This window comes from Macrobrachium rosenbergii, chromosome 23 (genome assembly GCF_040412425.1).
Source record: "Macrobrachium rosenbergii isolate ZJJX-2024 chromosome 23, ASM4041242v1, whole genome shotgun sequence".
In the NCBI taxonomy this organism is placed as follows: Eukaryota; Metazoa; Arthropoda; class Malacostraca; order Decapoda; family Palaemonidae; genus Macrobrachium; species Macrobrachium rosenbergii.
Window position 1 is genome coordinate 23,104,023 of NC_089763.1, and position 23,609 is coordinate 23,127,631.

At 37.5% G+C, this 23,609-nt stretch overlaps 1 protein-coding gene and 1 long non-coding RNA gene across 3 annotated transcripts; both read left to right on the plus strand.

The window, feature by feature from the left end:
- The first annotated feature begins 222 nt into the window (after positions 1–222).
- Positions 223–5,019, plus strand: LOC136851179 (heterogeneous nuclear ribonucleoprotein 87F-like). Its single transcript, XM_067125137.1, has 2 exons — positions 223–257; positions 3,574–5,019. Exon 2 carries the CDS (start codon positions 3,638–3,640, stop codon positions 4,898–4,900), a length of 1,263 nt encoding a protein of 420 aa, XP_066981238.1. The 5' UTR covers positions 223–257; positions 3,574–3,637; the 3' UTR covers positions 4,901–5,019.
- A 6,095-nt stretch (positions 5,020–11,114) lies between these two features.
- On the plus strand, positions 11,115–23,378 carry LOC136851374 (uncharacterized). 2 transcript variants are annotated; one of them, XR_010856852.1, is made up of 4 exons: positions 11,115–11,238; positions 17,062–17,183; positions 17,722–17,948; positions 23,323–23,378. It is a non-coding gene; the product is annotated as an uncharacterized lncRNA (long non-coding RNA). The 2 variants fall into 2 exon arrangements; XR_010856853.1 differs by lacking the exon at positions 23,323–23,378 and having other exon boundaries at positions 17,722–18,546.
- Positions 23,379–23,609: the final 231 nt, after the last annotated feature.

Here is a 23,609-nt window from a genome sequence, read left to right on the forward strand (position 1 = left end):
ATGTCGGTTCACTTAACGACACGAAATGACAAAACCACCAATAACAGATCGGCCAGCGGAAGAAGGGGGCGTGGCGTGAGAGGACCAACCGGTCGTTCCCCGGGGTCGGGTTCTGCCTCCGCCTCTCTCCCTCTCTCTCTCTCTTCTCTTCACTCTCTTCCTTGACCTTCCGGGTGGACCTATAAGTTCCCCAAATCTACTCGTTATCGGCACAGTGCTGAAGCGGTAACGAAGCCATCAACATGGCTTTTAGTCTCGTGAGTTGTTTTGTTATCTAATTATTTCTATGCTATTTACTATATATATATATATATATATATATATATATATATATATATATATATATATATATATATATATATATATATATGTATGTATATATATATATATATATATATATATATATATATATATATATATATATATATATATATATATATATATATATATATATATATATATATATACTATATATATATATACATATATATATATATATATATATATATATATATATATATATATATATATATATATATATATATATATATATATATATATATATATATTTCAAGTGAGAATAGTTACCAAAAATGAAAGTTGCATCAAGGTGTATTCTGAAGTCAATGTTTTCTCATATTTTTTGTTGATACAGAATTGTTACTTGAACTCTAAATAATGTGGTAAACCCACCTGTTTCTTTATCAACTCAAACAGCCGTTTTGTTAGCACATTCAAGCTTCTCCAGTGGCTGTTTGGTCTTGGGATTGTGTTGATAGATTCAGCCGACCCTGTGATTTTGCACCTAACAAGAGGATCCCCGTAGGGGGTTAGTGTCATCAGTGCACCTCATGCGGTGCACTGTAGGCGTTACGTAAGGTTCTTTGCAGCGTCCCTTCGGCCACTAGCTGCAACCCCTTTCGTTCCTTTTACTGTACCTCCTTTCACATTCTCTTTCTTCCATCTTACTTTCCACCCTCTCCTAACAGTTGATTCATAGTGCAACTGCTTTGAGGTTTTCCTCCTGTTACACCTTTCGAACCTTTTACTGTCAATTTAAGTTGCAGCGCTGAATTACTTCATTGGTCCCAGTGCTTGGCCTTTGGCCTAAATTCTATATTCAGTTCAATTCAGTTCAGTCTTAACAAGAGGATGAAGCGATGGTTTTGATGTCCTGATGGAGAAGATTTGTGAATTGTCATCTGATGTAATCCCATCTCTCCCTGTCCTGTTGTTTACACATTCTTATGTATAAAAAAGTCAATTAACAAAGTTGAAAGGATGCTGTATTATTTGAAATATTGGTGAATTTTCTTCAGTCTGCTAAAGCTTCTATTCTGCCTTTGTGTTCATAGATTTAATACCTTGGTAATATTAGTTTTGTCTTCTTTGAAAGTTCCACTGTAGGAAAAAAGCGGTTTGTTTTCTCTTTCTCTTTTATAGCTCTCTCTTGCTCTCTTTTCATAGATTTTATAGCCTGGTGCTATTAGTTTTCCTTATTTGGTCTGTTCTCTCTTCTCTCTCTTCATAGATTTTATAGCTTGGTGCTATTAGTTTTCCTTATTTGAAAGTTCCACAGCAAAAAGTTTGTTTTCTCTGTTCTCTCTCTCTCTCTCTCTCTCTCTCTCTCTCTCTCCCCTCTAGATTTTATAGCTTGGTGCTATTAGTTTTCCCTTATTTGAGAGTTCCACTACAGTAAAAAGCGGTTTTGTCTTATATTTAGGATCTTCATGGTACAAAACAAAATTCTACTCTTCGTTAATGTTGCATTATGCAAAGCTGAGACCATTATTTTGCGCAGGATCATCATTCAAGCTTCAATTTCCTGTTTCTGTAAATCTTATCAATTTTATGTAAAGATTTTTGTCTTTATTATTTTAAAAAATTTTTGCAGCACTTTAAGCCTCAAGTTTTCTTTTTTTATTTCTTGAACTCACTCAACCTACATCACATTATAACAACGCCCTCATTCACACCCTTATTATAAAGTGCTTTAAGGATCTCTTTCAAACTGCATAATTCCTACAGATCAAACTACAGTTTTTTGTCCTTTCAGATATTTTTGCTAAATATATAATCTTTTTTTAATCTTCACCATTTCAGTCTATTATTTAATCCGTTTATCGAATATCTTGACCAAATCAAATCGAATCTTTTGATTCGTTTCTCAAAACTATTGTGCCGGCTTTGTCTGTCCGTCCGCACGTTTTCTGTCCGCCCTCAGGTCCTAAAAACTACTGAGGTTAGAGGGCTGCAAATTGGTGTGTTGATCATCCACCATCCAATCATCAAAAATGCCAAATTGCAGCCCTCTAGCCTCAGTAGTTTTTATTTTATTTAAGGTTAAAATTAACCGCAATGGTGCATCTGGCAACGATGCAGAACAGTCCAACACCGGGAGGTGGTTAAAGTTTCATGGGCCGCGGCTCATGCATCATTATAACGAGACCACCGAAAGGTAGATCCATTTTCGGTGGCCTTGATTATAAGCTGTAGCGGCTGTACAGAAAACTCGATTGCGCCGAAGAAACCTCAGTTCATTTTTTTCCTGTTTAGTTTGGATTCGGCTCTATCTTAGAAAGACCTTCAGCAATGGAATTGTTATTCTCTGTTTTTTTTTTTTAAAGATCAGCAAAGTTATGTGTGATGTCCATTTCTAAACCTTTCGCAAATGAGCATAAGACCTTGCAAAACAATACACCAATCTAAATAATGCTTTCCTACATTCCTATAAGATGACTAAAATCATTTTTTTGTCCACAGATCTGCAGCAGATGCGACTATTATTCTATTTTGCGTTTGCAAATGACTTTCACTTCCGCGACTGTTATTTTTTTCTGGATTCCACGGAAGTGAACGCGAGTTTTTATTTTTTAACATTAGTAAAATGAAGTCACTTTTATTTTCAAGATCATGATCGGTTTTTGATCGCTTTCGAACGCTTCCTGGTCTAGAGTCAAATACCTTTCAATTCTGTAATTCGTAAAAAAAATCACGTTCTCGTCTGAATTAGTGAAAATCGTGACGATTTGGTGCTATAATTTCTGATTATCTTATTCGTTTTTCGCTTGATCGTGATCACACACGGACTTTTTATATTTATATATATTACGTAACAATAATACTGAAATGCATGAAAATGTCATGCAGAATTGTTTTCTATGTCATGCAGAAATGTTTTCTAATTTAGAAAGTGAAGATTTTTTTTATCATACACACGGAAAATTATATACTTTTTGAATTACCCATCCGATACTCTTCGAAAATTCATATGTAAGTTGGCTAACTCGTGTGGAAAGTTACATTTGTTCACTCCAGAGAATCTTTTTCTAAATATTTCGACATTTGCACAGACAGAATACACGAATAGTCCTCGTTCCTTCTCATATCTAAATCAAAATTCAACAGAACTGAACTCATCTCGCAAATTGAAAATGAAAACCTCACAGAACACAAATTAAGCCTTCTAAATAAAAAACATCATCGGGCCAAACAAATGTCCATCACTGACCTCTGTAAGTTTGTTTACCTTTTTCGAAATCTTAGTTTATTTCTTTTGTATTTTCTTTGCAGCGGATAGCCGTGTGGGCTCTTGCCCTCATCTACATGGCAGTTGCGACGATGGCTGAACCTGATTATGGGCATAGCAGCTACGATGACCATGGCGGGTATGGAGGTTATGGCCACGACGATTATGGGCATGACGTTGGCTATGGCAAAGGCCATGATGATGGGTACGGCAAAGGTCATGGAGGAGGATATGGCAAAGGCCATGATGATGGGTATGGCAAAGGTCATGGTGGAGGATATGGCAAAGGCCACGACGATGGATATGGCAAAGGTCATGGTGGAGGATATGGCAAAGGCCATGATGATGGGTATGGCAAAGGTCATGGAGGAGGGTATGGCAAAGGCCACGACGATGGATACGGCAAAGGTCATGGTGGAGGATATGGCAAAGGTCATGGAGGAGGATATGGCAAAGGCCACGACGATGGATACGGCAAAGGTCATGGTGGAGGATATGGCAAAGGTCATGGAGGAGGATATGGCAAAGGTCATGGAGGAGGATATGGCAAAGGCCACGACGATGGATACGGCAAAGGTCATGGAGGAGGATATGGCAAAGGCCACGACGATGGATACGGCAAAGGTCACGGTGGCGGATATGGCAAAGGCCATGATGATGGATACGGCAAAGGTCATGGAGGTGGTTATGGTCATGGTGGAGGACACGGAGGAGGATATGGCAAAGGTCATGGAGGAGGATACGGTAAAGGGCATAGTGGAGGCTATGGCAATGTTGGAGGATATGGCAAAGGACATGGTGGAGGAGGATATGGCAAAGGACATGGAGGAGGAGGGAGGAGGACGATATGGTAAAGGTCATGGAGGAGGAGGATATGGCCATAGTGGAGGATATGGCAAAGGACATGGAGGAGGATACGGCAAAGGACATGGTGGAGGAGGATATGGCAAGGGACACGGAGGAGGAGGAGGAGGATATGGCAAAGGTCACGGAGGAGGATATGGCCATAGTGGAGGGTATGGCAAAGGACATGGAGGAGGATACGGCAAAGGACATGGTGGAGGAGGATATGGCCATGGCGGAGGCTACGGGAAAGGACATGGCGGAGGCTATGGCAAGGGACATAGTGGAGGATATGGCAAAGGACACGGAGGAGGCTATGGCCACGGCGGTGGACATGGCGGAGGTTATGGAAAGGGCCACGGTGGAGGATATGGACATAGCGGAGGATATGGCAAAGGACATGGTGGAGGCCACGGAGGAGGTTATGGAAAGGGCCATGGAGGAGGAGGAGGAGGAGGAGGAGGAGGAGGTTACGGCAAGGGACACGGCGGTGGACATGGAGGTTACGGTTATGGTGAGTATCATTAAGGAAATCTATCATTTTCCGCTGATTTCTTATAATCAAATTTTCTTATTAAGGCAAAAGGTTTTATGTTTTCCTCGGCTATATTCTTACTACTTGACCTTAAGATTATTTTTATTTGTTGCTTCATTTCACTATGGGAGTACGTTGATGTTTTCTAATACTCACTATAGCCATTTTTACTTATCATTTTTAAGATTCTGTGCCCAGAATTGATAGGGATCTTAATTACTTGTACTAGTCTTGTACCATTTCTCTTTTCTCTCTCTCTCCAGGTTACCATTAAGTTGGAAATGGTTGCTGGTTCAGTCATTTCTTTAATAAAGTGTTTTTACTATGTAAACCCAGTTTTATTGAAATTCCCCATGTTATTTTCCTAGAGAAAAATTACTTTCTTTTTACTCTTTTTTTTTTTGCATTGTCTCACATCACGGTAAGGACGATGGAAAAATGCAAACTTTTGAAACTGGAAACTGCAATTACTCTGATCCATAAGCTATTATAGCTGTAGACTGTAATAGCACCAATCAGTGCATCATTTTCCGAGATTATCCTTTCAAATAAAAGCCCAAGGCTTTATAGACACTCAGATCCCCTACTGTTCATTTGATTTTATACATTTAAGGCTAAAAAAAGTCAATGGCTCAGAGCAAAAAAGCTTACGAACTAAAAAAGTTCATGAAAGATATAAAGAAACTTCTGTTCATTCAAAAAACTGGTAGAATGTAAAATGTTACTGAAGAAAAGAAAAAAAAAGTATTAAATACGGTTTGTTTATATTTCTGTCTGTCAGCAACTTTTCGCTAGAAATAGTCTGTAGAATTTTTCCGAGAATTTCATCGGTAAACTGGCCCCTAAAAGTTACATTTAATTTAACTTTTAGGGAAAAGAGACTTTTCAATGTTAATTCAAGGTGAATTACTTAACAGTCAAAGTAATCGTGAATTAATATGATTATGAAAAAATCAGTTTTCTCTTCCAACCTTGCAGTTCCAACATATTTTGGAATAATAATTTCAAGAAAATTCACTGTTATTTTTGCCGTTATTAAGGCACAATTCACCCTTACAACTTAAGTTATTGTTTGGTTACAGATTTCTAAAGCAAACTCATATGTCAAAATAACACTCATTATTATTATTATTATTATTATTATTATTATTATTATTATTATTATGAGGTTTACGCAACTCACGCTATTCAAACAATACTTTCATAATGCTTGTCTTGATATTGCTTGTTATCGTTGATAATAATCCACCAAAGTGATTAGAACATTAAATTATCGTCATAGTTTTTCTTATGAAAACTATATCCAGTAATCTTTGTAGCTGTATATTATTTAACTCGGCATTAAAGAATACTATTTTCAAAACATCTTTTCCTTGAAGAAAACGCTATAAACATACCAGGGAACTATTTTTAAAGACATTAATGACACACGAAAGCTACAAATAATATATCAATGATGAAAGTGAACAGCCTATCGCGAAACTCCGAAGTAAAAAGATCGGTGAAAGGTAAATTGGGAAACGTTGTGAGAAACTCTGGCTCTGCCGTTCTTGATCCGGAACTAATCGCGTTTTCGTGGCCACTTACGCCTTTCCAAAGGAAGAAATCAAGAAGAAGAACGGAAGATAATAAGCAGTGCTTTACCGAATACCTCCGGTGCGCTATAGCTTAGCAACGAGCTACGACTCGACCCTCGAGACAAGACCAGAAAAATATTTGGAACGTAGTCTCGAATCCAAGAGGTGATTAAACACTTAAGAAAAGAAAGTATGTCGTCAGGAAATTGAAGTCTTTACCTTCTTAGCCACTCCTTAAGTGAAGGTGGAAGGTCTTTGACTTCTTAGCGACTTTTAAAGTCAAGGTGGAAGGTCTTTGACTTCTCTAGCGACTTCTTAAGTGAAGGTGGAAGGTCTAATTTAACGTCTTTGGGCCTTCTTAAGTGAAGGTGAAAACTCTTTGTCTTCTTAATTAAAGGAAAAACGTGTTGAATAACTTTGTGCAAGAGGAAACAAATTATTGGCCTACTAGTATCAGAACACTGGAAAAAAAAAGTGCACAAGATAAATTGTCAAGAAGAATCATCATCATTTCAAAAAATCTTCAGAAAAAGGAACGAAAAAGGAAATATCCGGCGTCGTAGAAATTGGCAATCCATTTAGCCACTTGTCTGCGTGTCTGTCTGTCAATCATTAAGGTATCTTTGATTTCAATGAAAGAGGAATTACGTCAAGAAATAAACTATACTACTTAAAGAACATATCTTATGATCATGCAAATCTACACATAATAACAGAACGAATGAAAGTTACTTTCAAAGTTACGTATATTTACCATACCATAAAGTGTCTAGTGCATCACAATAATTCATTGTATTGCATGAATTATCTAGAACTCTCAATTATTACCTCTCTCTTCTTTCTCTTTCTCTCTTCTTTCTCTCTTTCTCTCTCTTCTTTACATTACACATCATTCATACACACACACACACACATACACACACATACACATATATATATATATATATATATATATATATATATATATATATATATATATACATACACACATATATAAAGACGTAAAGAGAGAGAGAGAGAGATAGAGAGAGAGAGAGAGAGAGAGAGAGAGAGAGAGAGAGAGAGAGAGAGAGCAATTGATAAAATCATAAAAATTCTGCCCCCTACATGGAAAGGGAAAAGGTTCTGAGAGTGAAATTGTTTTTAATCTGAGAAATGTGTGACGCAAGATGACATTTGCAAATGGGAGAGTGAAAGAAATATGTTCTAATAAGAGTGCAGTGATTCAACTCTGCGCCCTTAATTGAGAGAGTGATAGATAGTGCATGCAATGCAATGAATTGTCATGACATATCATGATATATTAGAGGCTGTACGGTATGGTAAATATTATTGACAGAATAGGTATAAGTACAAATATTTATGTATATATGTATTATAATAGGTATATGTACAAATATTTATGTATATATATATATATATATGTGTGTGTGTATTTATATATATATATATATATATATATATATATATATATAATATATAATATAGAAGGTCAATAACACACATATATATATGTGTGTGTGTATATATATATATATATATATACATATATATATATATATATATATATATGTGTGTGTGTGTGTGTGTGTGTGTGTGTGTGTGTGTGTAAAGGTATGTACATAACAGCTTGTCATTTATTTACTTTGTCATAATGCTATAAATTTTCACTTAAGCTGCTCTGGGAGAGCACGAGAAATAAAAATCCTGTAAGGAAAAAAAAAAATTTTTTATATAATTTCAAATTTCATATTTCCTTCGACTGCTGTTCACTCGATCAGAAATGACACCTCACTGGTAAAGGGCGTAAACGCCTACTGCGTCATCTCTGCAGTGCGATTACGACATAGCATTTCGGTGGTTATAAGCCGAACCACAGACCAGAAAATGAACTCCAAGAACCATTCAATACGCACAGTAAAGTAGTAACTTCTTACGATGAAAATATATAATTACCTACTTTTTCTATTTCCGTTAAAATACTTCAGGTATGCAAAAGAGGTGTGGTCGCTTTGTACCAGAAATATTTGTAATTAGTGACTTTCTTATTTCTATTGCAATGTAGTTCGATATATGTAAAGAAGTGTAGGCATCTTTTAGAATTAAAAAATGTATTGCAAAATATTTTCTTTTAGCTTTCATTTAAAAGCTTTTAAAAATCTCACAGAAAACTTGCTTAGTGTGCAATTAAGCCACTTCAAAGACAGAGATTTACTAATCGGTTTTGAAACTTCATAATATCACTACTCTATCGACGTTAATTCACCTTTGAGAGAGAGCTTACGAAAAGTTAATAAAAAATTAATACATTTTTATTAAAATGCAACTACCTTTTTTTTAAAAATCAGCTGAACTCACGTTTATTTACGTAAATTTTTCTTTACATATTGACGAATAAAATGAAACTGTAATGCATACAAGTTATACATGTGGCTTTCAGCAGCATTTTGAACCTGATAATGTGCTGTAGTCCGTTGCAATGTGAAACTTATTCCATTTGAATTATTCATTAATTAATCAATTATTCTTTATCATCTTTTTGTGTAGCGATTTCAGGCTTCAACACTGAAACTATAGGTCTAGGTTTGCCAAGTGTCTGCTAACTTCACCTCCTGGGCAGCTCTCCTGAAGCCCTGTTCTTGGGTGTTGCTTACAGTATACCATGTTGGTAATACTTTAGATGCCAGTGAAGCAACTCATTATTATAAATTACTCTGGTCGGCGGTTGTATGACGTCATTGTTATGGCTGGTTGAAGATATATACGTTTCATATATGGCAGATGGTTATTTGTTTATTTATTAATAAACTTATTTACGCCTTTGTTTATCGTAAACAAAAGCGTATTGAATAATAGATAGTTTGGTTAATTTTATTTTGACTTACAGTAGATAACCACTGTTTAGTTCCATGCACCATCTGAAGTTGCCAGCAGTCATTAGATAAAACATTATAACCTCTAGTAATTAAAAAAATCACATTAGAAGGTATAAGAACGCATGAATTAAAACTTTATGGTATATATGATTGATTGCACGCTCGCATGCGCTCTCAAATAAGTATAAATACGAACTCTTAATAAAATAAGTACTAAAACTCCCGACTGGCAACTTGATTTCAGTGTTACCAAATCCAGTATAATTTTATGCTTTTAGCATAATTTGACCCAAGATTTGGAGCTTAGCACAAATTCTATCTCACTTAGGGTTTTAGCATAATTTTAGCATATTTTCACAAAATTTCAAATAAAATGCAGAGAATTTCTCGATTTTCATACTCAGCCACATATTCAATATATTGAATATATCTTGATACATTAATTTTGTACTTTGGAAGTCTGGTGACTTTCTCTTCCTAAACAGAACACGAGAAAAATCAGTTACCATTTACCATCCTCTAATATTTATGGTTAGGAGCAGCTAAGTTTAGTAGGGTCTGTGGCGCGGGTTCAAATCCGGAGAGTACTTTGCTATCCGTATAAAGGGATTATATAGAACACAGCTTGCTTAGATGTTTGATCGGCTTACAACCTAAAAAAAACAAACAAACATGTAGCAGAATTGGCAGCTGCTGGGAACTTCGAAAATGCCTTCATCCTCAGTGGCCCAACATCTAATATTTATTTGTTTAGTAGGCTTCTCCTTGGACCCAAACATGAAGTTTGATCGGCTTCTTAAGTTTGTAGCAAATTGGCAGAAAAAAATGTCTATAGTAGATATTTGTTCCTGCTTGATAAATGATTGCACAAAGTGAAAAAATGTCTGCAGAAGATTCCCTGCTGAGCAGGATTTAGATAATGAGTGGAGGTTGCTAGTAATGAATGAGGCCACAAATATTCTTTCCCAAAATGCCACTGTGGATACTGAGATGTTTTGGTCAAAATTCAGCCATAGTGGAAAATATCCAAATTTGTCTAAATTTACAAAAGCATTACTAACAATTCCTGTCAGTAATGCTGACTGTGAAAGAATATTTTCCTCTGTAAACTTAGAAAAAAAAAATGGAAAAAAGGAACCGCCTCAAAAACAGCACTCCAACAAATTAGTTGATTGCTAGAAAAGGCATACACTGTACTGAGGGGGTCATTAAGTTTGCACTCACCCAAGGAATGTTAAATTCTATGAACCGAAATATGTACCCACAGTGGCATGATAAATGATCAGTAAAGCGTGAATATATACGTAGCTATGTTTTTCTTCATGAGTGAAGACCGATTTGTTTTTCTTTCTTAATTATGTTGGAAGTGATATCCACACATTTTTCAAGTAGTTGTGTGTGTAATCTATTAAAGAAAAAGGGGTGTTTTATTTAAACTTTTCTAACATGCAAAGATTATCAAATATATCCAATAAAAATTAATTGAAAACATTGCCAGCTTATCACATTTGTATCATCTCACATAAAGTTTGAAATTTCCATTACGTCGTCGTTTTAACTCACATGTATCAGAGAAATGTATGGAACAGTGGCATAGCGTTTTAGCATAATTATAGCATATATCACACCATATTTGGCATACAGTAGATTCTTGCTATTTAGCATATAAAGGGTATTTTTCATCCGACTTGTTGGACCGACTAGCATAAGTTAGCAAAGGTTGGTTGGTAACATTGCCTGCTCCTGAAAGGAAAGGATCCTTGACAACTTGACAAATGGCGTCCGCATTTCAACCGGTAAAGTGGTACGACCAATTTATTACTGTCTCTACGTGATTTATTAAATCCGAGAAACCGGATGATCGTGATTTGATGCCAGGTGAGTATAATGGTTAATGATAATGACTGTGATTGATGGAAATGCGTCGTCCAGAAACGAATAGAGTTAGGCAACAATACCCTCATCAGTTATCGAAGATTATTTTAGGACTAAGGAGATATTTTAGCCCCGGGTTATGGGCATGGGAGACGCTGGCCTTTCCTAATAGGGTATTTAGCATACCCTAAGCTAACCCTACCCTGGAGGGGCTTAGTGCTGTCAGGGCACCTCACGCGGTACACAACTTCGAGGCCATATATGAAGTTTAGGCCGTGAGACGTTGCGGAAGCTCCTTGGGACGCCCTTTTTATTACTAGCCCCTCGGGAATTCAAGTGGTAATTCTTAGCCGTAGTTCCGCGGTGAGCTAGACTATGGCAATTGACGTTTTCCCATGTTATTTTACTTGCTTTACAAGAATTTAAAGTAATATTTTGTCGGATTAACCGGCTACACAACTAACCTAACGCAGGGTAGGTCTAAGCCCCCGGTAATTCTAAACCGGCTGTCCGCAGTGAGCTAGACTGTAGCCAATTGACATTTTTCTATGTTATTTTACTTGCTTTACAAGAATTTAAAGTGATATTTTTGTCGGCCGTTGTAACTAAACTGTCATTGACCTTTGAAGACTCTGGCGACTTGAATTGCCTAACGCAGGGGTAGGTCTAAGCCAGCATTCGGCGTGCAAGTCCCCTCCACTAGCTAATACAAAATTGTAACCAGTAAAACACCTAAAAATACCAACATAACGTACCCTGGAGGTGCTTGTTTACAATTTTGCCGTATTTGCTGGAATGTGAGAGGCGGGCGTTAGCGGCAATGACGGCCTACCTGCGAAACGTCACGAACAATTAGCAGCTAAAAAATATCACTGTCAGTCTTCAAAAAATTAATCGTCAGTTTATAGTTCAGCTTCACAACAGGAAGCAAGAATTACTGCAAACTTACTGACCTTGAAGACTACAGGTAAAGATTCTAACATGAAGGGCGTCAATTGCCATAGTCTAACTCACCATGAGAATGCCCCAACTAAGATGTACCACTTGGGTAGAAAACTAAGCCGGCTGTCCACGACCTAGGCTATGGCAATTGACGTTTTCTATAGAACTTTACCTGCTGAACAAGAATTTGGAAGTAATATTTTGTCGCTCGTGTAATTAAGCTGTAAATTATCTTTGAACTGGTGTGGTAAAACCCTTTTTCAGAATAGCTAACAGTAAGGAGACCCGTTGGGAATTTTAAGTTTTTGGTGGTAAATAACTTGGGAAAAAAGGTTTGAAGGAGGTTATTGTTGTATTTCCTATTATATATGTCACTTGGAACACAAAAAACAAGTGTAAAAAGAAGGGTGGTAGAACTAAGTTATAGGTACACGGCGGGTATTTAACGAGAAATGATAGTTTCTTTTAGTATTTTGGATGCTTATTAACAATTTAACGTTAATTTTTGGCGGTCGGCTGTAATTAACTTACAATTTACCTTTGAACTCTACCCTACGGTAAGGGGGACCCCGATGGGAATCCGGGGTTTCCATACGCGATCTAAACGAGACAGAGCACCAGTACGTCTGCTTCGAACGGTTCATGTCCCGTCTGGCAAGTGCAATAACTTGTTAACGTATGGGTAACTCTCCCCCCGGCCAGTACTAAACACGGCAAAGGACATTCCATTTGGCCGATAAACAAATGCACCGCCAGTGTCAGAAGCCCTAAAGTGTTGAAAAACCAGTTTCAAGGTACTGCACTTTGCGGATGGGATATGAATCGTTTGAAACAGACGTAGCGTGCTCTGTCTTAGAAGATCGCGTGGAAACCCCTTCTTGGATGGACTTCAGGGGACAATTACAGGTTAATTACAGCTGACCGCCAAAAATAATGTTGACTTGTAAATAAACAACCAAAATACTATAAGAAACTGCCATTTCTCGCTAAATACCCGCGGTGTATCTATTACTTAGAAATCCCAGAAGGGTAAATAAATGGATAGTGGGAACTGTTCCAAAGGCACTTTTCATTCATTACTAGTACTACTGATTCCAAGCCTTAACATGCATGCGCTACCTTTTGGTTTATCAATTAGCAGTTGCCAGTTTTCAGCGCTTAGCGAGAACTGCAAGAGACTGGCAATTGACATTTTCTTAAGTTATTTTACTTGCTGAACAAAATTTAAGTAATTACCTCTTGCCAGAACATGCAAACGCAGTAATCTTTAAAACTGCAGATGAGGCGCGCAGCGCGTTCTACTGGTGACGACCTATAGAGGCCACCCAAGTTAAAAGCAGAAATGGTAATGTTTTGTTTCCCGTTTAAAAGCTTCAAATAGTGTGCAGTGGAGCTAGACTATGGCAATTGACATTTTTCTGTTATTTTACTTGCTTTACAAGAGTTTAATGTAATATTTGGCCGGTCGGCTGCTAGCTAAACTGAAATTTAACCTTGAGCTGTGTGCGACCCACAGGTACAGACGTGCCGATTTCAAGAGTCAATTACATTTTAGTTACAGCCCGACCAACAAAATATTTTAATTCTTGTTGCAAAATAAAATAACATAAGAAGAGAATCGGTGCCATGATTAACTTCATGAACAATGACTTAGAATAACTGTAATTCTAAGCCATAGTTCCCAGTGATGAAGAGGAGTAGACTATGGCAATTGACGTTTTCCATGTTATTTTGCCTGCTTTACAAGAATTTAAAGTTATATTTTGTCAAATAAGCTAACTAAACTGTAATTGACCTTGAAGACTAGGCTAACACTACCGACTGATGGGTAGATCTAAGCCCGGCATTCCATATGAGCCCCCACCCCCTTCATAGCTAATATGGCAAAATTGTAACCAGTAAACACCTAAAAATACCTTAGGGGTGATTACTGGTTGCAATTTTCCTATTAGCTGGAGGGGTGGGGGTCAGTTGTGGAATGCCGGCTTAGATCTGCTAGTGTAGTCTTCAAAGGTCAATTACAGGTTAGTTACAGTCGGTCGGACAAAATATAACAAATCCTAAAAGCAAGTAAAATAGCAAAGGAAAATGTCAATTGCCATAGTCTAGCTCACCGCGGAACTGCGGCCTAGAATTACCATTGAAGTATTATATACACCCATTTCGGTCGTTTGCCAGTTTTGATGTTAAGGCCGAAAGGACCAGCACCCATACACAGTAGGCATTACTTGAGGGGTACAACTTTTAGTTTACTTGCTCGGACTGATTCTCGCTGGTTGTCGACCGGGACCGGTTCCTTATATATAAATAAACATAAACTTTTCCTATAATGCCAGGCCCTGACCTAACCAGATCTGGTATTATAGCCAAAGTTGCCAATACATGATATGAAATTGTAACCTACATTATTTAAAAGAGCTCTTCATTCTCTTATTTTGAACCCCATAAACACCATGTGCAAATGAAAAATAATCAAATTACTACTTATAAGGTAAAACAAAAGCCCCCCACCTCCATAACTAATACAGCAAAATTGTAACCAGTAAACATCCGTAGGTTACATTAGGTTGGTATTTTTCGGTTCTTTAGGGCCCTCCCGTTTCCTAGCCATTTTTGCATCAAAAACCCACAATGGTTTTTCATGCAAAAATGGCTAGCTGGAGTTATATTGGCAACTTATAAAATTTTACCCCAGATCTTACCTACCTAACATAGTTTAGGGTGATGTGACCTGACATGGCTTCGGGGGGGCGACCCCCCAGAAAAGTCCGTAACCTGTCTCAGTTGCATTATCCCGAGATGTAACCGAGTATTACATCAGCTCTGGACCTTTCCCTGGAAAAAGCGGGATGTCATATCGTAAAAACTAAACATAGAATTTTTTTGAAAATCTCCTTACGTTTCCCACACCCAAATTACTATAGGGTTACTAACCTAACCCAACCTAACCTAACCTAACCTAACCTAACCTAGGGGCAAGGCAAAAAAAACAGGGCAGGAGCGCTATACTAGTATACATCTCGGGAATATGCATCCCGGTCAGTGACTGGCGAGAATCAGGTCGTACAACTGAAGGAAACTTTTGCCGTACATTCCTTCCATCTTGCTATCCACCCTCTTATAACAGTTATTTCATAGTGCAGCAGCGCGGTTTTCCTCCTGTTATACCTTTCAAACCTACCTACTCTCAATTTCCTTTCCAGCACAGAATGACCTCATAGGTCCCAGTGCTTGGCCTTTGGCCTAAACTCTATATTCTGTTCAATATTGAATCCATCCTAGGCTGCAGGCTAACCTAGAGTAGAAGTGTCTGACCCCCTTTCAGGTTATTGAAGTCACAGGACTTTGGAATGGCTTCAGATTTCATTATTTTATTTTATTCGCTTGTCTATAAATTTGGTCCAAATTTTCAGTAGCTTTAGTAGCTTAGCCTATGGTTATGTAGGTAAGACATGAATGGCCTGAGGTCAAGGGAAATATTGAAACCTCAGGGTTGACTGTGGGAATAAGTGTAGTCTGGACCCTCTGAATGGTTTGAAATATGGAAGTTCAGGTAAATCAAAATGCTGTTAAATTTTCATTTGTGTGCATTGTATACCAAAAAATGTTATTTGTCCCATGAATGGATGCTTCTCAAAATCAGGTATTGGATTTTACAAAAAATTTTGGGTAAAGACTACTGCTGCGGCCTGGGCCTTTATTTACCACCTTTTGCTCCTGTCTTTATGTTTATGCCAGTTATTCGTGTTGACGATATTTACCTGTAGTTTTGTTTGTTTTACGTTCATCCCCAAGAGTCCGGTACTAAACAGCACCAAATTTGCATGTGAACTGATAATTACTGAACCACTGGGACATGGTAGTTGTCTTCAGGATACCAAATTTTGTATAACAATACTGGCTGTGAGGTTAGAGTACATCCATGTGTTGAAAACTACTGCCAGGTTATAAACTAAGCACGAAATCCTAAGGGTTGTGTAGCATACAGGTATATGCATATGCATATGCGTAGCAGGTTGGTAGGGTTAGCCTAGTGGTGACAAAAACTATTTAAACGGTCGTATCAGTGGTTTGATGGTGGAACTGTATTTCCAGAATTCTGGAAGGGAAAAAGCCATGAATCAAGTTATTTATTTTTGAAAACTTAACGATATTGGTACTCTTTGTACTCTTTACCCGAATGTCAAGGGTTTTATAAATGTCCTCAACAGTTATGTATGTAATTGACTAACATTGTTTCAACAACTTTCTTGGGTAACGTGATGTCTGTTATGTTTTGTGTACAAGGTTAAGTAAGAGTGCATCAATATTGCAGTAAAACATGTCCTTAAACACGTGTCAGAAACTTGTTTCATACAATGTTTGACTGCAGTTGGATGCACCTTTAAACTTTTTGTGACAGATGGGTCATGTCCAGTGCCATATTTAGATTCCTGATACTGGGTAGAGACCAATTTTGTTAAATACATGTGATAGCCTTTGCACTGTGATGGGCATGGTCTTTGGTATTAGATTCTCTGCTGAAGGTTAGGCTCCCAGCTTCATTGCAAGTTGATTACTATATTTTAAATGTAGGTTTTAAGCAACAGAGCATAATAGTGACACTACAAACTTGACAGCCTACAAAGGTTGTCAAGGTTATGCCTCATCAGCATTGGATGTAGGAATAAGATAAGAGTTTAAAGTGAGGCCTAACCCTCATGAAAATGAACTGATAAGATGTGGTCAGAACTATGAGGCTGTCAGAAAATCGATTTTTAGACTATGGAACGATTGTGATATATATAGCATTATCAGTAGTTTGCCATTTTTAAAGGTATTTGAATGCTTTTGAAATATTAAAAGGAGGTTGCAATAAATTCATGATTTTCCCTTGTGTTGCAGGCCAGTGAAACCAGTCAAATCTTGTGTTGTCACGGGGCTTGAACCATGATTGAGGCAGTACTATGAACTGATATTCCTGGTGAAGGACTGCTTACAGTCTCTAGCAGTTTCATCGTGATAAGGTATGTGAATGGAATAGAGATTGGTAATATTACTTTCAGTGGTAAAGTCCTTTTGAAAGCTGCTAGTGTCAGCACTCATGCTCAGTTTAATCAGTTTTTTAGGGACATATAGCATTATTATCAGACTGCAGTGTCATTTGCCATACATAATTTTTCCATTATTTTCATATAATTATTTAATACATGAGCAACTTACGCAGTGACTTGATAAAAGACTTTGTCAGCATGCAGTTAACATCTTTGTATGTTAATCCAAAAAAAAAAAAAGGTGAAGCAGAATTTTGTAATGATATTCCCTCTTATAAAATGAAAGCCTTTGGCCTAAATGAAGGGTTCCTGTGTATTTATTAATGTAGAAATGTCAGCATGGTAAAAACCTTGCATACCTGTGATTCATGGTACTGTACTGTATATTGTATTTGTTTATGGATTCAGAGTTGCCCAGCGACAGGTTAGCATCTGGAAAATGAGTGTTAGTAAATTTTGTTGTTTCTAAAATGGGTACTTGATGGGTTAACTTTTTATTTTTTTTGTTCAGGATGCCTCAGTGCGATATGGCCATGGATGGTAGAAGCAGCAGAGGTTGACAGAGAATTAGATGGTGTGACATAGAGGCATCAAATCACTGGGCATAGACACAGGTGCCCAAGATGAAGTTCTGTGGGGAAGGACTCTTGCAGCTGACCTGCATGAAGGAGTACTAGAACTAATTACAGGAAAGTTCCCTTTTGGATGAATTTTGACCGTGTTAACCAAAATCATTTGGTAAGGTTATTTTCAATGCAGCACAGTGTTTATGTTCGAGATAAATTTATGATTGTAGTAAAGATTATGATGGAAAAATCTGTAAAAGGAAATTTGAGAACTAGGATGGGAATGAAAGATAAGTACTGTACAATATGCAATGCTATGTATGACTGACTTATTTTTGATCAGCTGGCATGAAGTTGTGAAGTTATTCCATAGTGATCACTTCTCTCTTAGAGGCAATCTGGATGCAGTAGTGTCACATTCTCTTACAAATGATGTATGTAGACTGTATAATCAGGTAGAGTATTGTAATTTATCAGATGGAGCTCTGGCTGAAGAGACTCGAGTTAAAACTGGAAAAGTTATATTTCTGCAGGGCTCTTCATATTAGGTAAAAGGATATCAACAGTTTGGGGAGAGTAACCTCCAAGGTTTTTTGAAAGTGGAACTAGAAAAGTGATCATTGTTGGTAAAGGTTGATAAATCTTACAGCTAGTTGAGAGTCGTGGCATTCCTTATATTTAGTGCTTCAAGTTTTATTTGGGTTTTTGTACAGTTTTCTCCTCTGCTCTGTTATTGGTTAGCTGTGGATGTTTTAAGGTACACTAATTACCCCAACGTATGTGAGGACTGTTAGGCTGTCAGGTTCTTTTGTGCTTACTCTTCCTAGTTCAGGAACATGGCCTGGGTATATGCCCTGGCCAGAGACTAGTCAAGTTCCACTTCTGGTGTTAGGCAGTTGATCTCACGGGCTCCTGGTTTATAAAGCACTTATCTTCAAGTCTCTAGGTTTTCAAGGATTCTTGACACATTAGTGTGACAACATTAGCAAAGCCACTTTCTCGTTTGTGTGTCATTCAAATGAAGTAATTAGCTGAACATGTCCTGCAGACGTCAGACTCTTACAGTCGCCTGAGCACTTTAACCCCTAAGGGATGGGCTAAATATGTATTGAACACACTCCCAGACTGGGCAAACGTCAAGTTGGCCAATAAAAAAAAAAATCAGTGGAAAGAGGAAGATATGCAAATGCACGTGGTGTAAGAAAAAAAAAATTAAAAATTTTTCTCTACATTCCATGGGAAGTTGAAAGTGACTATAAAAATATGCTAATTTAACAGATTTTAAATGGTTTTTTTTTAATAAAGTATTTTATTTTGTTTTTTAAAATTAAAATTACAGCTCACACAATATCATAACAGATAAGAACTAAAATCAGTAACATACCTGTATTCTGAGTATATTTGTTGTACAATATTTACGAGATTTACTGAGACGGGGAGATGCAGTAACTCTCTGTGAGGTACATGCTTTTTCTAACATTTCTTTGCTCTTTTCTTTGCCACAGTACAATTATAGCTGACATGCTATCATGAAAGATAAGAACTAAAACCAACAGCAATCCCTCGGTATATTTATGAGCAAATAAATAAAAAGATGTCATGGGATAGAGAAAGTCAGTACATTTCCCCCATCAAGTCTCAAGGCACACTGGTCCCCCTCTGTCCTGTGCTGAGCCACTACAGTTGCCATAAGTCATTTATGGACCATTGAAGTGCCATGAACATCTTTCCCGATAAATTCATCCAAATCGTATGGCACCTAATATTATTACTCACATGAGTGTTAGCCTATCCATCACTCAAAACCTGTAATAGATCATCATATGATGATGCCTATCCATTAAGGGTTAAATCTATGTACAGTAAACCCCCCGTATTCTTGTTCTCATGATTTGCGGACTCATGCATTCGCTGGTTTCTCTGTGGCACATATCTAGCCATTATTCGTGGAAAATTCACCCACGGCATTTTTCACTGAGACATTCACTAATTACTGTATTTTCATATAATTTTCATGACTAAATGCACTTTTTGTGATAAAACTATTAAAATACTCAGGTATATGCATTTTTACAGGGTTTTTCTCTGTTTAAACTATCAAGATGGGCAGTTCTGAGTTTTTTAAGTATTTGCGGATTTTAGCTATTTGCCGGGGGGTGGGGGACGCATCCCCCGCAAATACCGGGGGTTCAGTGTATTTGTTTGTAAAATGTATAGGTTGTTCTGTACTGTATAGGAAATACAGGAAGGCTTTCTATTAGGTTGATGTAAAATCCAGTTGTATGTCCTTCAAAGAGGATTTACTTTATTTTTACACTTCCTGTATGTACTTTGTTGTTGTCATAAATTACAGGGCTCATCCAGTTTTATGGCAAATGGCAGAAAAGGATAAAGAAAATGTACTCATAACCTTTTAAAGACCTTCCCTGATGATACTGTATAGTAGTTTTGTCCTTGTCACTCTAGGATTTTATTAAGCATATTGAATTATTGACCTGCCAACTGTCAAATAGGTATGGCACATTGCATTATGAATGGGATTAAAAGATTTGCTTTCTGATATGATTATTCCTGGTAGTATTGTTACATCAGTTTTCCCTTTTACGGGATAAAATGATTCTCTCTCTCTCTCTCTCTCTCTCTCTCTCTCTCTCTCTCTCTCTCTCTCTCTCTCTCTCTCTCTCTCTCTCTGGCCTTCTGTCTTGGGCATTTTCTGCCCAATTGTCACATGGTCCAGGTCTTAATCTGTCTTTTCTCCTTGGTTAGTGTGCTGTTCCGCTGGTCTTCAGTGTTTCCAAATTTAGTACTTAGCTAATTTCTTTTCGGAATCACTTCCATCAGTGAATTTATAGTTATTTCCTAGCCTCTGGACACTACAGATCTCAGCCATTTTTCTTGTTTATAATCTGGTCTTTGCAGTGCACTGCAGCCTTGAATCTGGGCAGTTTGCAATCCTACCTGCACAAATATGGTCTTTGCAGAACATTGCTGTCTTGAATCTGGGCAGCTTGCAATCCTACCTGCACAAATATGGTCTTTGCAGAATATTGCTGTCTTGAATATAGGTAGTTTGCAGTCCTACGTACACGAATATGGTCTTCACAGTACGCTGCTGACTTGAATCTGGGCAGTTTGCAGTCTTACACAAATATGGTCTTTGTAGTATGTTGCTGTTTTGATTCTGGGCAGTGTGCAATCCTGCCTGCACAAATATGGTTTATGCAGTACATTGCTGTCTTGAAAATAGGTAGTTGGCAATCAGCTCTAATTTTTTAAGTAATATACTTTTAAATAAGAATAAAAAACACTAAATATTAGAGAGTAAACAAATCTTCAACTTCATAAATGCTTTAGTCCAAATAAAGACTTGAGAATCTGCAATAATTTTTGGAGATGTGTATGACCATATTTGGAGTTGTGTATAATCTTGTAAGATAGGTAGGTAAAATGAACTTTACAAGACCTACAGTTGTCATTGCAAGTGGTGTACTTCCTGTTGTAATGGTTAATCTTAAAGTTTTAAGTTTGTGCTTTGTATAATTGTAAAAGATTGAATCAGTTGCCCAAGAAGGGAGTTCCATTTAAGGTTTTGTAATCTCTTGACGATTCATACAGTGTGTATTACCCTTTAAAGGTAAGATGTGTAATAGCTATAATATACATTAGCTAGGTGGCATCAGTAATGTAATTGTGAAAACTGCTCATAGCATTTTGAAGTTGTCTCCTCGATTGTGAAAAAAAAAAATTTGAGTGACCTTAGTTTTTCCTTTTTTTCAAAAGATGGGTGAGCAGTCCAAGAACAGCAGTTAAAATAGTTCTTTTGTCATCCACATGGTGATTAACAGGGAACTTCCAAACTATGCTGTTGGATATTTGGTGAGTCTGATTTGTAATTAGGAATGAAGAGATTATGCATCTCAGTTGACAGGGTAGAAAAGTTCTTCTGTTATGTGTAAGTGGTAATCCACAAGGGGTTAGACATAGATGGTTATGTATTTTGTAACTTTTCCTGAGGATGTTATGCTACAATAATCACCCCACATATAAACAAATCCTAGAAGCCAACCTTTCACAAGATGGAGCTCAGTTGTTGTTCATTCTGGCCATTGTTTTTATTTTGCTGAGCTCTTTGTTGGGTGAGTCGGTAGAGCTGCGGACTGTCACTCGATGGGCCGAAGTTCAATTCCCCGGGCGGCTGATGAAGAGTTAGAGGAACGTATTTCTGGTGATAGAAATTTATTCCTGCGCTATAATGTGGTTCCGGATTCCGCAATAAGCTGTGGTCCCGTTGCTAAGTAACCAATTAGTTCTTAGCCACGTAAAATAAGTCTAATCCCTTCCAGGCCAGCCCTAGGAGAGCTGTTAAAATCAGCTCAGTGGTCTGGTAAAACTAAGGTATACTTAACTTTTTTTATTTTGCTTCCGAGGTGTCATTATATTGTGGAACTCAGTTATTTTGTTTGAGAAAGAAGCTCCACTTGCAATCACAGCTGAAGTTAGGTGGTACCAGAGATGTCTTGACGTCGTCTTTTAGCATCCTTTCTTAGGACCAGCTGCTGTCCCTTTTACCTATCTTTAACTTCTTCAGCTGTGTAGCATCCATTTCCCTCCCTCATTAATGTTTGTTCACCTTTTTGTTGTCTTCATAATTCCACGTTTTTATATTAGCTTTTCTTGGACCTTCTTACATGATTATTGGCCTTTCTGGTGATTTCTGGCCTTTCTGGTGATTTCTGATAAGTGTAGATTTTGTTTATATGTTTTACACATACCTGAAAGAGTCATGATCATTGTATATCATACCCTTCATGTTCTGCAGTAAGTGAATGTGTACCATCTGGATGGGAGAGTTTCCTCCCCTTCATTGGTAGCCAACTACCAACATCCACCTTGTTTTAAGTTAAACGGCTGGCTCCACCTCATGCTGAAAGTAAATCCCATACGTAAAGACCAAGGGTTTGTATGTTGGGCAAAATACAGATTTCATTAAAAATTTATTTTCCGTCTGTTCCTTTACCTCTCTTCCAACATGGCTGTCAGCCATGTGCGCCTTTTACCTGTTACAGTTCTCTCCTCATCTAAGAAAGACCCTTTCTGGCCAGTTCCATGAGAAGGGAGGAATTTGACTGATGGCCAGTGTAGAGAACAGAGGAATTTGACTGATAGCCAGTGTAGAGAACAGAGGAATTTGACTGATAGCCAGTGTACTGTGAAACTTATCATTTATTAGGAGAAGAAAATTCCAGGCACTGATGTTTTATTTTTACAAATTTTTTTATGTATAGGTGTGTAATCATATCCTTTGTAAATGGAAAATTTAATTGTGGATCAATGCTGTAAATGGAAAGTTTAGTTGTGGATCAACACTGGTATGTAATGAGAGTGCAGACAGAACACGTAAAGCTCTGGCTAGCAGGATTAGACCTATGTACCCTAGGTGTTAGTGATACAGCATCATTGTTACTGAGCACTTCCTGCCTGAATTCCTGTCTGGTCAGGGAATTTATCTATGTTCTTTCTCTAAGATATCCTTTGCCTTCCCACAGGGCACACAGTGCTTCTCAAGAACCCAAACACATGGAGTTGTAATTTCTTCTTTTAGGTAGGCCTCTCTTGTATTTACCTTGTAAGAAAGATGGCTTCTGTTGTTAATTTCTCCACCACAAAACCAGGCTGAATCGTTGATGTGAACCTTTCTTCGGCTGCCTCAGAATCTTTTCCGATGCTTTCATACCATGCTCTTGCAGTGTTATTTCTCTATATCTTTGTGTCTTTCTCCCCTCTGTATACTGAATGTAATGTCAGCATGCAAATCTTGAAGCATAGTTCATGT

Excerpts from the sequence above, each read along its gene's own strand:
- LOC136851179 (XM_067125137.1), top strand. The coding sequence starts at position 3,638 with ATGGGCATAGCAGCTACGATGACCATGGCGGGTATGGAGGTTATGGCC.